The sequence below is a fragment of the Tachypleus tridentatus genome, chromosome 4 (genome assembly GCF_004210375.1).
Source record: "Tachypleus tridentatus isolate NWPU-2018 chromosome 4, ASM421037v1, whole genome shotgun sequence".
NCBI classification, from domain to species: domain Eukaryota; kingdom Metazoa; phylum Arthropoda; class Merostomata; order Xiphosura; family Limulidae; genus Tachypleus; species Tachypleus tridentatus.
In genome coordinates, this window is record NC_134828.1 from 95,507,970 (window position 1) to 95,525,832 (window position 17,863).

The window sequence follows — 17,863 nt, forward strand, 5'->3', positions numbered from 1 at the left end:
CAGACCTGAAGACATGCTATGTTGTTAATTACAAAAATACTGATGTAAGTTAGTACTGTGTAATTAAAAACGGTATCTAAAAATCGCTAAAACAACTGGATGGTTTACTCTTCTTATTTTTGGGTGGACTTGGTTTTCCCGCGTTAATGACTTAAACTAAAAGTGGCATAGTATTCACAAGATGTATTGAGATGTGTTATTCGAGTGTTCATTATTTGTCGTATATGGATTGTGTCTCTAATTATTCATCAGATGCAGGTATAAGATAACAGTGGTGGATTAATACTTAAATGCATTTTAAACAAGTCGATTAAAGCAATCTACTATGATCTTTGAACCAATTTGTATAAAATACGAATGAGATGTACTGTTGCATTATTCTCTTGAGAGGCCTTTGTTTATCAGAGTGGATACAGAAAACTGTGGGCTGGAGATACATGGGTGACAACAACACTTATTTACACTCTTGATATTATTTGATTTTTTATATAGATAAAAAACACAACTCTTAATGTGCCTACATAATCAAATCTCTTCATGTGTCTTCAACTGTGCGAGCTGGAGCGAGGGGACTATGTCTTTTCTCTGTGTTTTTACAGCACTACAGAACACACGTCTTTTAGTCGTTCATTGTACAAGATGCTGGTTTAAGAACGAGCCTTCGTTACTGGTTCAGAGAAGTGGTGAATTGGAACATGGTCTTTTATTCGTTGCAACAACTTTTAAGTATATCTTTTTTCCATATACGTCACCAGCAAATGAGAAACATAAATTTTTATTAGTAACGGACATTCGAGGTAGTCTTTGTGGTAAAATATTGAAAGAAAAGTAAATTTAATAACTGTGTGTTATTGAAAGCAGTTTAAATATTCAAGTATTAATATGACGTATTATTTTGAATACATAAGGTCCGTTATTTTGTATTTATATACAGCTATCACTCAAAATAAGAACTAGTCAAAGAGACGACATTTGAATAATAAATCAGGTAGTCAAGTGGTGCCAAAAAAGGCTCTCCATGTAGTCGCTAAAATCGATGACTACATAATATAACTATTAAATATTAGTCATTTTTACAATTTTGTGGTCGGAAAATAGTCAGGTGATGGTGGCAGGGATACCTGGCAGGTAATACATTTGACTGCTCTATGATAGTCGTTATGACTTTCGTTAGGTAGTCATTCTGACCAATGCTGACTACCTGACAATAATCTCATTGCCTACCAGCAAACCACAACAGAGTAGTCATGCCATAGTCAGTGTGACCCTATTGGTCCAAGGATCAGTTGTCATTATGACTATCCAACGACCATGGAAGATAAGTCATGTTGACACGGTCATGACCACCTCTGCAATGTCACTGTTAGGCAAAGAGACCATCTTCAGTCCGTTGTGGTCAGCAGAACCATCACTGAGCAGTCAACCCCGAAGTCATTTGATAATTCAATTTAAGTCCCAGTAACCTGCCACCATCCTGAAAAATATAAAATCCATTTTAGCAGCACCATTTTTATTCCAAACTGAACACAAGTGTACATCAATATACATGTACCAAAATAAAATTCAAAATGCAACAACAATTTGAAAGTAAACAACTGAACTTTACACTTGGTGCTTAAAAATTCACCCTGGATCATATACACATGACAAGTTACTATTACCAGATCTAATATAACCTTAGAGCTTTGAACACTTTCCTCTTCCTTTACCTTTGGACGTTTTGACAGATTTCCTGCTGCTATGTTTTTTGACATTCAAGAGATCAAGCACATGAAGAACACATCTGTCTGCATCTTTTTCAGATTTGGTAATTTTTCTGGACTCATCATAGGGCTTCAGAATAACTCTTTCAACAAAGTTGAAAGTTTTCTTGAGTTTTGTTGGAAATGCAAAGTTGAAGATATAAAAACTTCCTACATACATAGTGAATGCTTCAACAAAATTTTCATTGGCACAAATATCAAAGCCATCAATATATAGTTTGAATACCTGATCACAAAACTGAGAAATTGAACCACATTGAATGTATATACCACTCTCAGCAGGTTCCTAACTTCAGTACCCACCATGATACTTTCACTTTCTTTTAGAAGGAAAGGGATACCATGAATGGCAATACTAGATGTAACATCAGGCATATGTGAGGACTGTTTCATAAGAAATGCTAGCAATAGATTATTTTCTGGTGATATATTTCTGTCCTGCAGGTGAGAATTTACTGAGTCCTTATTTTGAGAGAGAAAGTTGGACACTCCTTTTTCTGCATTATTTCCTAGCTGCTTAAATTCATTCAATAGCTGTGCTGGTGATGCCATAAGGAAAGGATAATGCTTTATAAGTTCATTGACAGGAGCGTTGCCAATGACCAGTTTCCTATGATCATGCAGAGTTTTGTCCATAAGCAAGTCCACTTTACAAAGATCACCCTTTTTTCTGCAATTCAGACGAGTTTTCATCCATTCCTTGTGTTTTTCGGTGGAAGTTTCTACCTCCCTAACTGGTTTTTCACACAAGTATTGCTTTAATCCATATAGCCTCTGTTCTGAGATGTGGTTTGGAAATGAGGTTTTATCTGTTGCAGTTTTCGTCTTTTTTTTCTTTCTTGGGCTATAGGCAATGATGAATCTTTCTGCTTTCTATTATTCTGGAATTTCTGACGAACCCTTAACCTCCACAGCTCCTGCAATTAAATTGACAGAATTAGTTCTATCGAGAATGAATGACAAAACTGTTCTGTTGTAACAATAATTATTTTAAACAGTATTTTTTTAAACCACTTTTGGCATTTTTTCAGGTTTAATCTGAAAGTCACACACATACTGTTTAACAAATCAGTTGTACGAGTTCATCTTGACAATGTATTCTCTTTAGCGTCAAATTAGTTGAGTTTCATTAGTTGAGTCATGTTACATCGTATACAAACAAAACAAATATTTCAAAGTATCAAAATAGAATTTCCCCAGCCCCTCCTTGGTAGATATAAGTACTTGTGTGTATTTTAAAAAATATAACTTCCCACAAACTTTCACTTGTTTCTTCACTAATATTATGCAACACAAAAATGACATTTAAGTTATTTTGTAACAAATGAACATATTTCTTGCAGAATACATTTACACCCTTACAAATGGTGATATGATCATTCCTGTTATGCACTTTAGAACGAATTTTATTGGGCTCATTGGCTTTTGGGCTCATGAAGTCAAATGTATAGATAAAAGAAAATATTTGTGATGAAAATATATTTCACAACAAACATAACATAATGCACATGTGGATAGTACTTACACGAATACCTTGGGGTGTTAGATTTGGGGCATCTGACAGCTGAGGGTAGCGCTTAAATATTTTATCCACTACTTGGTCATACTGCCTTGGAGTGGGATATCTGAAAAATAGAGGTTGAGCAGGCTATTAAGTGCAGATGAAGACATCTGAAGAGATATAATTACACGCTTGTAATCAGAAATGGTACACATGGTATTCACTGCACAGCACTTAAAAAGGTATAGTTGGAAACCTCAGTGTAGACTGCATCCAGTAAATGGAAGCGATCTTCTTTCTCAACAGGCTTCCCTTGCGACAACAGCAAAGCAGTAGATCTAGGCAGACTTGACAAATTTTTCAGCTTAAAGGGTACTGGCCAAGGCTTTAATGCTAAGATGTTGACAAAAGAAAATAGCAAATAGTTCAAAACACTTACAAATTGGGGTTAACTGATTGCAATGAAGTACTTACTAACTAAGGCCTAATTGTCTCAAATGAAAGATGAAACTATTTCTCCAACAGATTGAAAGATCTGTTTGACATTCATTAGGACATATCCTACCATGATGATATGGACTGAATTTGTTCAGCACTGGGACCGGGAGAAGATGCACTCTGCTTGCTTGAAGGTACTTCAGAGTTCGGTGGATTCTGGTCAAAAATAAATATTTAACGGGTCCAAATTTGTAATAAAAAATAACAGTAATTGTGCTATGTTGAATAATTGAACAATTTTACTTGTTTTCTTCGGAATAAAGTTTCCGTGATTACCAGTGACTACATAAATGATTAGAATCACTCAAATTTTCAAATTTAAATAGGTTGCGCATTCTTACAAACGACTTACCACAACAGTTATCTCTCCGTCAGAGACCCCAGCATAAGAAACCAGAGAAACGTGCAACTTTGCTCGTAGTTTTGGAATGTCAGACCATTGAACATACACCCAGTCCTGCCAGTCTTCCATGTACACTTGAGTTAACAAGTTGGTAGCATCTACATCCAGATTTAAGCTGTCAGAAATCTTACTGGGCAACAATCCCAGATCATCCACTGACACTACAATTTTTTTCTCATTGTAGGTAATGTGGTAGGATAAAGCTAGGTATAAATCAGCTAAATGAATAAGTTGGTTTTTACCATAACAAATAGTAGCCTTTAAAAGATGAAAGCGAATATAAGTAGTCTGACCTCAATAGATGGTGATGATAGTGGTGATTTTGGTGCAAATATGCATGATACATATTAATGTATTTCATCATTGATGAAATTTGTCACAAAAAGACAGAAACAAATTTACATAAAATATGTCAAATATTTTGATGAAATTTGTCACTGGAAGGTACACACCAAGTTACATAAAATAGGTTAAAATTTACCACTGATTACTGATTTCTGTTTAAAATTTGTCATCATTCAGTCGCCATGAATGTAGTGATGTAGGATGATCATATTTTCACCTTTGTTCACATAACAAGGTAATGGGTAATGATCATAAAGATCTGGAATACTCAGAATCTCATACTTTCTCATTGACTCTACAATGTAAGCATGAAGATGCCTGTGATAATCAACAGTTTGATATCTTTGAAAATACAAAGAAATGTTTTTCCCCCAAAGAACAAAGCAACAGATCACTAAAGAAAATTGTAGACTGTCGAATTCATAACTACTGACAACCATTGTCCCTGTGTTGTATGTGAGGCAGTTGACTGCACAACATGATGCTTTAGTGACAAAATCGCCTTCCCCAACAAATGCACTGACAAGGTTTTGCTCTTCTCTGAGTGAATTCACAGGCAATCTGACAGGATTAGTCAGGTCAAAGGCATCTATTCGAAGAAATATATTGCTTTCCAAATGTGAACAGAGTTTATACTGGTATCTCATTGCCATTGTTTTGGTACGTCTTGCAACATCAACAAGAAACTATGTTTAACCTCAAATCTCATGGTCCACACATTCCTCAGTAAACCAAACCTGCGGGTCATCTCCGGGTAATGCAAAGTAAAATGTCCCTTTGGCTTGAAAGTTCTATTTGAATTTTTTTTCATAAAGAGAATGGAACTGTTGTATCACATCATTTAAGAATTCAATGCTTGCATATGACATTGATGACATTATCAATTCTACCATATCCAACAGAGCCAACAGAACTTCTCATTTGTTGTTACTTTCTGGCACTGCATCACCCACCAGTAATGGAAATAACCTTAAGAGACACCAAACTTGCACAGCTTTTTGCTTATTGTGTACAGACCCTATCAAAATAACAAGCTCAGGCCCATTGATTTTATCAGTTCCTTTGTAGTGGAACTCCTTCACTCTGCCTGCAAGGTACTGAAGGCTGAAGTATCTAGACAAGACATACTGATTCATGAGTAAAACTAAAATTTCTGACACTAAGCCAGATTAAAAAAGGTCATGTAATATATCAGGTGGTAGAGCATTTGCCACATGAAATTGCAGGCAGAACGTTCAGGGGCGATATTTTGTAACCCCATATATATTTGACAAAGTAGGCTCAGTTTTGACCATTGCAACTTGGTAATTATAGGATGCAATTGATTTCTCTGGACATTTTGAAATATCAGTCAAGTTTCTTAAATTATCCCGAGTTACCATGCAGAATCTATATGATCTGAGAGCAGAAAATGATTCAAGAAACCCTCCGATAGCATGGCTTCCCAAATTATTTGTAACAACAACAACAGATGCATCTCTGAATTTGAATGTTGCCTCTGGTTTGACAATGTCAATACCAATGTTTTCAAGAACAGATAGTTCTTCAATCAAAGGTCTCATCATTGTATTTAGCCCATGTTTTTTTTTTACATTTTGGCTCTTCACCAAGATTGCTAAGAATATACAATGAAGCTGAGATTTCAAAGCAGGTTCAATATTGCCTAACTGATAGTAGAAAGCAGCATATTTGTAAGCAGAAGCTCGTATTCCAGCCTGGTTCACAGCTGTAAACTCATCAAAATAGTGAATGATTTGAAGGGCAAGGGAAGTTTCCTGCCAGAATGAATGGTTTTTGAAATGTTAACCATCAACGACATCTCTAAGACAATCATTAGCTGACTGGCAAGGATAAACAACCTGGCTAAAAATATCATGTTTAAGCAAACACTTCAGAGTATCTCATTAAGAACCATACAGTATTGTGTCACGTTTCCCATCACCAGCAATTCCCAGGTCATACTCAACAGGTTTTACAAATGACAAATTATCCTCAATGTAAGACTGGAAATTATTGTGGTCAATGAAATTTTCAATCATGGAATGAAAGTCAAGACTTTCTTTCTTGCAAGCTTCCATCACTGCAACTATACTATTTCTAGGAACCCTCTCACTGGTCAATGTTCTTTTTATGGTTTGGAATAAATGTTCATCTCTGGCAGGCATAATAGAACAAGACAAATTTTAAAAAATAGTTGTAGTTTTGGAAGTAATTTTTTTAATTTTCACGCAGCTGCAGAATTGTTTTACCTAAGGTTCTTCGCTTGTCTGTAACAACCATCTGCTTATTACCATCAACTGCCTCATCACTGTCAGAGTTTTTATACCTCTGTTTCATAAAGTACTCGGCACATTCGCCACCATCTTCATTATCATGCATAATGGTACTAGCAAACCATTCATGCTTTTTATTTTTATGTCTTTTCAAACGTCTGATGCTTTTGAATGGTCTTTCACATCCATTAACCCCACATGGGACAACAACTTCAGGCTCATGCTCATGAACCAAAGAAAAATGTGAAAAAAGCTTGCTAAAATGCCTAACCTTATAATTACATTTAATGCAAGGGAAAATATTGAAAACTACTGACTGTTCTGCCATGTTTAACTCCAAAGTTTACCAAACTTCACAGTGTCTATTAATAAATATCATGCAAGACATCCAAATGTCACGAGTTTTCATTCTGGAACGTAAAATGTATCATTTATTTAACTAAATTTAATGATAAATTTCAACAATAACAACTAGCAAATGTCGGTCGCCCGCGAACCGACGGTGTATCCTCGGACTTGCCCTCAATCTAGCGAATAAAAACATACTTCAAAATGCAAATTCTTGCCACAATCCCCCCAGGGTGTCCAAAAACATTCATTGGCCAGGCCTCAACCAAACTAACATATTCATCAAATTGGACAGAAATCCAAAAGGTATTGTGGACTGTAGGGTGCACACAATAAAATCTCTGCAGACGCATACGCATGCTGATGCGTGATCCATAGTATCCTCCGATTTTCGTAAGGGTATACAATTTTTGTTATTTTAACTACACAACTCGGTTGCTCATACTTCGATGCAATATTTCAAATCCCAAATCCTACATTTCTCTCACCGGTATGGATGTGGTATGGATTATGGGAGGGACCCAAAGTCTGAGAAAGTTCCCTGGGAGCAAAGAAGGGAGAGGGGTTGGGGGAATATTTTGCAGGATCACAGGCCTCCTATTCATAGTGTACGGCCTGGCGCTGGCTCCTATCTCGCACCATTCGATTTTAAAGTATAGAGTTTAAAAATTTAAATACATTTTGTACCTAAAGAGATTTTTAGATAGTTTGTCATATTAAATTGAAGAAACACACATTAAACACAATATATGTTTCACTTTTTCGCTGTTTTTAAATGATTTGTCTTGCCACCCCCATTTGTAACTCCATTGTTGGCTGTGTTAGTGGATCACGCCATAATACACACGTCGCATAAAGTGTGTACGCTTTAGCATTTGTAACTCTGCTGATTTATTAAAAATAATTATTTATTATTTACGTATTATTGTATGTCATCTTTCATTATCAAAGGTCTATAAAGTAATAACAGACGAGGTCCCTTTTAATGAGTATACAACTTTCATCTGTGTGGCGGTGGCCGAAACAAATCTTTTTAGCAGAGGTGTAGTTGGTGCTAAATTTAACACTACAGCAACATGGATCATTGCGGGCTTTTGGTTCTACCACAGGATATGCATTCAAGATACCAAATATGTGCATTTGTGATGTCAAGACTGGGAAATGATTCCGATTTCATACTTGCTTCAAAGCATTACCTAAATATAAATATTCCTACTCTACTGCTACTAGACTACAGTAGTACAGACCTACACAATGTAACGGGCAACCATCCTTGTTTACACATAACGAGTTGTACAAAAAAATGGATGGATTCACTTCAGCTAATCTAGAAAGTTAAACATTCGTATTCTTATATTGTTTTATTGAAACAAGGTATAGGAAAATAAGACAAACGATTAATATTTACCTGGATTTCTTCTTTCCGTCATCTGCGCGGTTGCATTGCAATTGTGCAATGTCAGTACACGTTTCGGTCATTATAAATTCTATAAACGTCATATGTAATTCTCCAAAGTACGACAAAATATTTCTGTGTGTGATTTCTCCATCCCCCCCACGCCCGCTTTGGGTTTATAGTGTCATCCCTATCTTCGGCTGCCGCTAAGGAGTGGACCGTGCCGTCTTCAATCCCCCCCTGTGTATGTATTGTTGTATGTGAGTCCCTAAATCCCCCCTCGACCACCTTGAGGAATGATCAATCTCTCTCCACAAATAACACCTACAGCCCTCCTTGCACAAGGAACTCCCACCTTCAGATAAACTCGACCTGGTACACCCCTCTGGAAACGAGATAGTCTCGCTCGCGCCTAATGTAGCTGCTTTCCATTTGTACTCAATTTGCGCTGCGGATCACGAGTCGAATCGGATGCATTTCCCGGACATGTAGTGTCAGCGCGAGTGTTAATCACGTGGGGAAAGCTTATTTCAGTCATAACTAAGATCGTTGTGGATTGTAATAATAAATGTATTGATTATTGGATTTCATATTTGAATATTCCAACATACGCACACAACAATATAAGAACACAATTGTCAAACAAAACTGTAAAGAAATAGTAGTGGTCGATAAATAAGATTTATTTAGGTAGGATTTATTTTGCGTTAAAGAAATTTCTGGGGCCCAGCATGGCTAAGCGTGTTAAGGCGTGCGACTCGTAATCTGAGGGTCGCGGGTTCGCATCCCGGTCGCGCCAAACATGCTCGTCCTTTCAGCTGTGGGGGCGTTATAATGTGACGGTCAATCCCACTATTCGTTGGTAAAAGAGTAGCTCAAGAGTTGGCGGTGGGTGGTGATGATTAACTGCGTTCCCTCTAGTCTTACACTGCTAAATTAGGGACGGCTAGCACAGATAGCCCTCGAGTAGCTTTGTGCGAAATTCCAAAATCAAACAAACAAACAAAAGAAATTTATTCCCCCCCCAAATAAAAGTAAATAAATAAATAAATTCTTGTAAAGTTTAGCTCTGGTCACGTTTCAATTGTTGTATTTATGGAACAAAATGCATGTATAAAGTCATTTGTTTGAACTGCACCTTAATGATATAAGAAACATCAAAAGTGTCAATTCATGAGTTCATGCTGACTATGGTGTTGGTCTTCCTGACCACAAAGTAATCCTTAGGACTAGCATAGCAGTGCTGCTACGAAGTAGTCAAGGTGACTGGGAAGTGGTCAAACAGACTGGGACATGGTCATTCTGATTGGGAAGTCGTCAAACTGACTAATTGCTTAAATTGACTAAGAGTCAGTCAAACTGACTAGTAATAGATCATCGTTACTACCTAATAGTCAATTTCATATCCACGACTACAAAATGATAGTCATCTTCCTTATTTATACATTTTAGATAGTCAATTTGACAGCGACCACGATATCTCTAAAGCAGAAAATAGACGTGACTATGCCCTGATAGTCGAAATGAACAACTTTTATTTAGAGTGTATTGTTTGATAATTTAACAATTGGAGAATCAGTACTTTGTTGATACACTGAATTAACACATACGGTATTTTTTAAAAGCATTAAGTTGCAAAATCTGTTTTGCCTCTGTATAAACCATATATCTGACACTTATCTAAGAAAAATACTAGACGACACAACTGATAAAGTCTCTTAACTTTATCTATGGATCTAACTGACCGATGAAAGAAAGAGTAGCTAAAAGCATTAATAAAACATCTTAATCGTTTATTACGATAAAAATATATCGGCGAAAGTTTGATTCATATTTTCAGATGTTATTTTGCTAATTATTTTGAAAGTATAACTGAAAACTCCTAACCCTTAATCTATACAGAGCAAATTGATTAAACAGTAAAGGACGTTCTTTGAAAGTTCTAATTTATATACTAACATCGTTAATAGGACAACCTAAGTGTCTAATTTAGACATTTTAGTATCTTTACATCCTCTTTAATATCTCTACAGAAGTAGTTTTTGTTGTTAAGCACAAAACTACAAAATGGGGTTATAAGCCTTCAGACTTACTCTTAACCCACTGTGACCTTCCACCTGAGAGCTCACAAGTTATGGATTAATTTATCACTAGTCTTTAACTCGAGTACAGAATTTGTGGGTAACATTTCATTGTTTTAGCATTTTGAGCGTAAACCCAAAGTATAGGGCAGTGTGAGGAAAAAAGTTTTATTTAAAGTATATTATAATATTCTATAACTTACTAAGATTATTTAGAAATGATATTTTGAAGTAAAAAGATATCCCAAGCAATTATATCTTAATGCTAAATTACAGCCAGAATGGAAATTAAATGAAACGGTTAATGTTACGTATGTTATTACCCTTTTAAACTAAATCATCCCAATAACCACTCGGAAATAAAAAAGTTTTGCTAAAACTTCGTATGTCAGTTACAGATATATCTACCATCTGATATTTTCAGTCAGTACTCTAGTACAGTTACATTTTTTTGCAATTTATGTAGTGAAAAAGTCAATTATTCTTAGCTCATTCCCAAAAATATTTTTCATTAAGAGACTGAAACAGGTGAGAAAAAATTATACTAGCAGCTCATCTAGATAGTGACATTGAATTGGTTAAAGAAAATTTCAGGAGAAGACAATGAATCACAAAACTTTAGAGTTTGAAACAACTGTCTTTATCCAAGTAGCAGATATCTGTTCTTTGATAATTAGTGAATTTCACGCATATAAATATTTATACATACTTTTCAGCGAAACAACAGGGTTTAAAACGAAAACGCATACATAATTAATTAGGAGTGCAGCTACAAAGTTCAGTATAGAAAGGTATTGAAATCTCTTATTAGTTCCTTTTGAGCGCCAATTAAACAGAGTAATGGTGTAATTACAGCTTCCAGGTCAAAGAGAAATAGTGATAAATTTGAACTGTTTTAGAATATTATGTATTGGAAAAATGAGATTTTCAATAAGATAATAAAGGGTTTATGAAAAATATTTTGCTTAGTTACTGTATTGTGATGTTTTTGTTCTCATGAGATAATTTTGTTTCACACACATTTACTCAGAAAACTTTCTGTTGTTAACTTTTGTCATAGAAATTAACATATGAAAAATATATTTTACCGTACAGTGAAATACTTTTATTTGAAAACAAAATTTATTTTTCATTTTGACTCAAGCATTTTAGTTTGATATATTTGATATAATCAAAACTGTGTTGCACTTTAGGAGCCTTTTCAATTATTTGCAACAAAAATATTGTTCAGCAGTATTGAATAAAAAGATACGTAAATACTTTTTTTTTCAGTGAAACTTGATAAGTTTATGAAATTTAACACGATAATAATGAAAGTGACAACCTTTCAAAGAAACCGATATTTCACGAACATTTCAACTATATATACACATGCTTTCATAATTCTTTGTTATTATTTAATTCTAAAATATTTTACGAAAAAGAGAAAATTAGGTAACTAATTATATCATGGTTGATATAATCGTTACTTGAAAAAAGTAAGTAGAGATTATATATTGAATGAATCGAAACGATGTAGGTGGTAGTTGTGTTTTTTGAACTTTTGCTCGAGAATCAACTTAAAAAAATACTTATTTGACAAATTACTTTTTAAATCAAAACCAACGAAACCTCTTAAAAATCTCAATAATATCTACGCCACTAAAATCGTATACCTGTAGGTATTAGAAGCTAATTGTGTGATACTGTTTAAATTATAATATAAAAAGTAACATTTTATGGAACAAATAGCATGTTATTCATCTCTGCCCTTATCTACCTTTCAAATAAACATATGGTTAAAGTAACTCTAGTCCCCGAACAGGAAGATAAAGAAACATATTTTCGTAAATGTTTCATAGGTATAAGTTCTTAAATATACTTCCATCGTCAGAGCAGTTGTAAATTTACATATTTACAAGTTATTGAATATATTTGAAAAAAATGTTTGTCTGATCTCTCCTTCCTGATTGTTTATCATTATAAATAGTTTCATTTTAAAACTTCTTAATTTCGTTTTTTAACCTTTTGCTAAACGAGTTACTTTCAACAACCACTTCCTAGTATTTATATCTATTATTGTAGCTCCAAGCTTTTTATATCAATGTTTCTTATCATCCGAAGCATAAGATATTCAAACGTTCTCAAGTTTACATTATCTTGTTAAAAGCATCATGAAATCCCATGAAGTACTAACATGGTTCACCCAGCCTACAGGTTTACATATGTTGTCATGAATTTTCTGAAGTTATGTAATTTATAGTTGTAAGTTTTATTTTCACTGTCTTAATTTAGACACCTTCTAGAGGGTACGTGAAAATTTATTCAGAAAATTTAGGTAGTAAGTAGAAGACGAGTACGACAGAAATACGAGTAAACAGTTGATGATTAATGAGTCACTGTGAAGTTTTCAATAAGTAATCAGTGAGTGATTTTAGCAATTACGGTTATTGCGTATATTCAGTTACTCGACCGATTAGTAAGGAAATCCTGTGACTCGTGAGTTAAAGACACGATTAGCTTCGGAGTTTCTCTTGAAATATTATTTGTGAATTTTTGTTGACAACTTATGCTAAAGTGAACGTAACCTACATACAATAGACGTTATAGGAGAACTAAATTAATTAATTATCATAAGGTGGACTGCGTTTATATTAGTTTTTGCCAAATAATCCAAAAGAGCCCACCCAGTATTGCAACAGTGACACAGTTTTGAAGTGAGAGCTAAATATTGGTCTGGAAGAAGATATACGGACTAATTCACAGGGAATATTTTCTATCCCCTGAAAATTACTCTGGACTTTTGATGGGATTTTATGTATAGTTGAACTCTGTTCATAAAGCAGAAAGAATTATTCGAATTGTCTTGATACTTACAGATATCAAAATACTGTTACAAGAAAATTGGTGGAGATTTTCGGCAGCAGGTTGAATGTGTTATTTTGACACGAGAGGTCAATGCCTGATTCCAAAGTCAAAGTATAACTACTATTGAACGATTTGTCCAGATCCAAAATATTATGTTAAATATATCTGAATTACATGGAAGGACTAATTAGAAAATGTAAACCATAGCTTTCTTGTCATTATCAACTTCTGCAGCATACAAAATGAAATAGGATAACATCTAGTTGATGTTTATGACCTGTTAAAAGCTATCAGTTTTTCAAATAGAGGACAAGTTGTCGTGTATAGAATTAGAAATCCCTTTCTTTCTGTGGCTACACACTTGTATAACGTTATTTACAACGTACTCTTGCAATAGAAAAACAATTATTTTTAACGTTTTCTTTAGACCTTATAATAAATAATAATTATTACAAATAATTACTAAAATTTAGTTCGAATGACTGAATTCTGTATTTTGTCAAATAATTAACTGAGCTAGTCTGGGATGGAAATGAGAATGATTTTGCTTAATTTTTTATTGAAAATAATAGATAATGACATGTGTCTTATGCTATAAAACAAACTAAAACTTTTGACCATAAAAAAGTTAACATGTTATAAAGTTAAATTCATGAAAGTTTCAGTATAATAAGTCTATTGTGTATCTTTTTGTAGACGGGCTCTTTTGAATGGCACTTTTTCTTAAAAGTAAAAGAAATATGTACTTCAAACGTTCAATTAATAAAGATATTTTGTGCAGTCAACCAATAATCCTTACGTCTCAACATTGCAAAGCAAACTGATATAAAACTAAAGTGTAGACTGTATTTAATTCAGAGTAACTGAACATTAGGGAAATCATTTTCAAAAGTATTTTATGATGACTCATTAATTGTTTAGTATGAGAACTTAGAATCACGTTGCAGAATATTTATAATACAGAGAATAAAAGGTGTTTGTATACCTGGCAATGTATAAATATATATATATATAAATACATACAGTACTGTGCAAAAAGTGTTAGGACAAAGTAAAGTCAAAAATTAAATTTCAGGCTGCTATCAAATAATAACTGAAGGTGAAACACCAGAATTATATTAATATTTAGTGCAACAGAAACTCAGTGTAAGTGATTGAGGTTAGTAAACAGTTAATATTTTTGCAAATAGTTTTTCAGGAATTATTGCAACATATTTAATCGAAGTTTTCGTTGAGATTGTATTATAAATGTCTCTAATGCACTTTCATAAATTTTATTTGAAAGTTTCTTGATTTGTCAAGCTTATGATCTATCACATCTAATATCTCCGCAACTGGCTCTATGAAGGGCATTGCCTCATTTAACTCACTCCACCAGTTGCTTTCCTCATTACGTAATTACCACATAAGTTGGATGAGTGTTTGGGATCATTTTATTTTTAGTAGTAGAATCCTACCTGTTCTGGTCCATTATTTCATTTATTTTGCAAATATATTCTGTTGCCTTTGCAGAAAAATCTTCAAAACCATCACACTGCTTCCATATGATAGGTGCTATGCAATAAGGTAAGTATATTTTACCTTTCTTTCGTCGGAAGTACAACTCTAGCTTTGAATCAAATATTTCAAACTTCGACTCATCCATCTATAACACTCTTTTTCCAATCAACAACAGACCAGTTTTGTACTATTCATCAAATTTCCCTCTCTTAATACTATTTGGAGAGTGAAGTAAATGTTTACAACTTTTACATGACAAAATAACCAACTCTGATTGAGTCTCTTTGACACTGTAGATCTGGACATTTTTAAGTCATTTAGTACACGGTTGTTTATCTCATGCTTGAGAACAATGTCTGTCTTCCTTCTGTCCCGAAGGCTGCATAAACGGAGATACTTAACATCATTGAGTTTAGGTGTTATGGCTCTTCCTTTCTTATTTTCAAATTTACTTGTCTCGGTTTCACGACAGTGTTTGGAGGGACATTTCAAGTCTGCAGCAATTTGTTGGAGAGTCCAACGAGCATCACGTAGAAGCTTTTATCCGAATTCTCTGTTCTACTGATAATTATCTACGTTTTTTGCTTTATATATAAACTTAATATATAGTGTAAAAATTGTTTCTATCAATGTTTATTTGTGGTGTGCTGTTAAACTGATTTTCTCTTAGCGTATACCGCTACCATATGTTAGCTCCTTGCCAGATTCTTTATATAGTTAAGACACTGCATGGGGACCATGGTATTTATTTCAGTTCCTAAATTATATCAGCACATTTATTCAAGCAGAAACCTAATGGAAAGCCCTTGGTACAAAGAAGTACATGGGAATTCTAAAGAATGATAAGTATTCACCTAGGCTCATTCAGTTGTCAACAGGGATCAGTGAAGTATTACCATAGTGTTGAAATTTACAATCTGTAATAGCGTAAAAGAATTAGTCCCATAAAATGGAAAGAGCAACAAAATATTCTCTTGCCCTAACAGTTTTGTTCTAAATGCTTTGACTTTATTGCAATAACTGTAAATTAAAGTAATACGTATTTCACTAAAAAGATTAAAATCAAATCAAAATTTCTTAATAACGTTTATTCATGTTCAATTCAATAATCAACAAAACTAAACTATATATACATATATATATGTACTGTAAACTTTTTATTGGTAGTCATATTACACAAAAGCATACATGAAATGATACTTAAACAACAAAGTGTACACCAGATATACATCGACTCATTAATTTTTATATACACGTCTTAGCCGAATTATGATCTTCTAAACATTAAGCTCAAAGTAGCAATGACTATTATCAACAAACACTTGTTGTTACAACACCTATATACGAGTTTGAAGTACATTTATTGTTGTTTCGATAAAAGCAGTTTAATTATTATAACTTAAGGTTCGTTGTTTCTCTTCCACTGAAACATTCTTTAAAACATTTATACATCAATTATCAGGGTTTCGCTATATTCGAAATCTGAGAAACATTTAAAAACTGATTTGTAAAGTGTTGTGAAATTTTATACAATAAAGAATTTTAAACTGATTGATTTTGATGATTTTCTTGAATTTACATAATCTCGCAATTAGAATACACTATTTCTATAGCATAAATTATTTTTTGAGTTTGAATAATGTCAATAAATACCAAAAATATTTCCATTATAAATCAGTGTAGAGTTGAATGAATAAAATTTATCTCGGAAGTAAATGGGTTACAAAAAGTGTCTTTGTCTACATAAAATATGTATGTTGTAGATTTATTTTTCATGTAAGATGTATTGAAAATATATTCATACTTATCCAAAATAGTAAGTATTCTCAAAAAGAAGCGAAGCATAGATTAAAATGTATATACTATCAACTATTTAATACAAAAGCAAACCTTAATGGAGAAAATATAATACAAATTTAACATAAGCTAGTTTCAGTAAAATATAATACAAGTTTACTATAAGCTAGTTGTAACAAGAAAAAAGACAAACTATATAAACAAAAGTACATTTCAGGCTACCAGAAACTGCAAGAACTTAAAGATAATTTCAAAATTTCTGCAAAGAAACAAATGGGTATAACCAAATGTTAACTTATGAAACTCAACTAAACTTTATAATGATGCCACATGGAAATAAACTTGAATGTGTTTACTAAATACATACTGAACTATTTGTACTGTTGTCCAACACCATAAGGAAACCCAAGTCTTTTCATAGCTCTAAAGGTCTGGTGATTCATCCAAGATTTTTATTGTCGTATATAATCAGCACAAAACTTTGAAAACAAAGTTTAATCAATATCCTTGAGAGAACATGCTTTAACTGATGTGGCTTTTAAACCTGTGGTTTAATTATATGTTGATATTAATGTTTTGACAATTCTTGAGAAGAATCGATATGTGACAGTTAAAATTGTTTTATTGTTATACAAGCGTGGATATCGAAAAGGAAAGTATTGTAGTTTCAATATTTTAATTATATAATGGGAAATTTAAAGCGTCAAACAGAAATAAGTATTGTACACCAACATATAATTAAAGCAGGTATAGCGATGAGATTAATACTCCACATAATTGAACTTATTTTTGAGGCATGTAGATGACTAGAAACGTTACATGAATAGTAGAAGAAATAAATAACTAATATTTTGAATGAATCGTACGCTTATATTCAAAATCATGTATAAAGAAGCTCTACATATTTACTGACAAATTGTATAAAACGACAACATTAATATGATGTTATGTAAACACATACACAAAATATACTAAAACGTAGTTTTCTATTAAAGATGAATGATGAAGTGTCAAAACTTCAAAAGCAACATATCGGCACTATTGAAATCTGTGAATGTTCATAATGTAGTTTTACCCGTATCACATAACTTTCATTGGAACAAAACTAATT

The 17,863-nt window shown here is 33.3% G+C and overlaps 1 protein-coding gene across 2 annotated transcripts; it reads right to left on the reverse strand.

Moving 5' to 3' along the window:
• Nucleotides 1-1,089: 1,089 nt before the first annotated feature.
• Nucleotides 1,090-9,138, reverse strand: LOC143248387 (uncharacterized). 2 transcript variants are annotated; one of them, XR_013026958.1, is made up of 3 exons: nt 3,830-4,371; nt 3,289-3,388; nt 1,090-2,680 (listed from the first exon to the last, which is right to left on the reverse strand). XR_013026958.1 is itself a non-coding variant. In XM_076496745.1 (3 exons), exons 1-3 carry the CDS (start codon nt 8,629-8,631, stop codon nt 2,522-2,524), a joined length of 351 nt encoding a protein of 116 aa, XP_076352860.1. In that variant the 5' UTR covers nt 8,632-9,138; the 3' UTR covers nt 1,090-2,521. The 2 variants fall into 2 exon arrangements, 1 of the variants encoding a protein (XP_076352860.1); XM_076496745.1 differs by lacking the exon at nt 3,830-4,371 and adding an exon at nt 8,540-9,138.
• Between the last annotated feature and the right edge of the window lie 8,725 nt (nt 9,139-17,863).

Excerpts from the sequence above, each read along its gene's own strand:
- LOC143248387 (XM_076496745.1), bottom strand. The coding sequence starts at position 8,631 with ATGACGTTTATAGAATTTATAATGACCGAAACGTGTACTGACATTGCA. Across the intron at positions 3,389-8,539 it reads GACGGAAAGAAGAAATCCAG|ATATCCCACTCCAAGGCAGT; the intron begins GTAAATATTAAT and ends TCTATTTTTCAG. Across the intron at positions 2,681-3,288 it reads TAACACCCCAAGGTATTCGT|GAGCTGTGGAGGTTAAGGGT; the intron begins GTAAGTACTATC and ends ATTTAATTGCAG.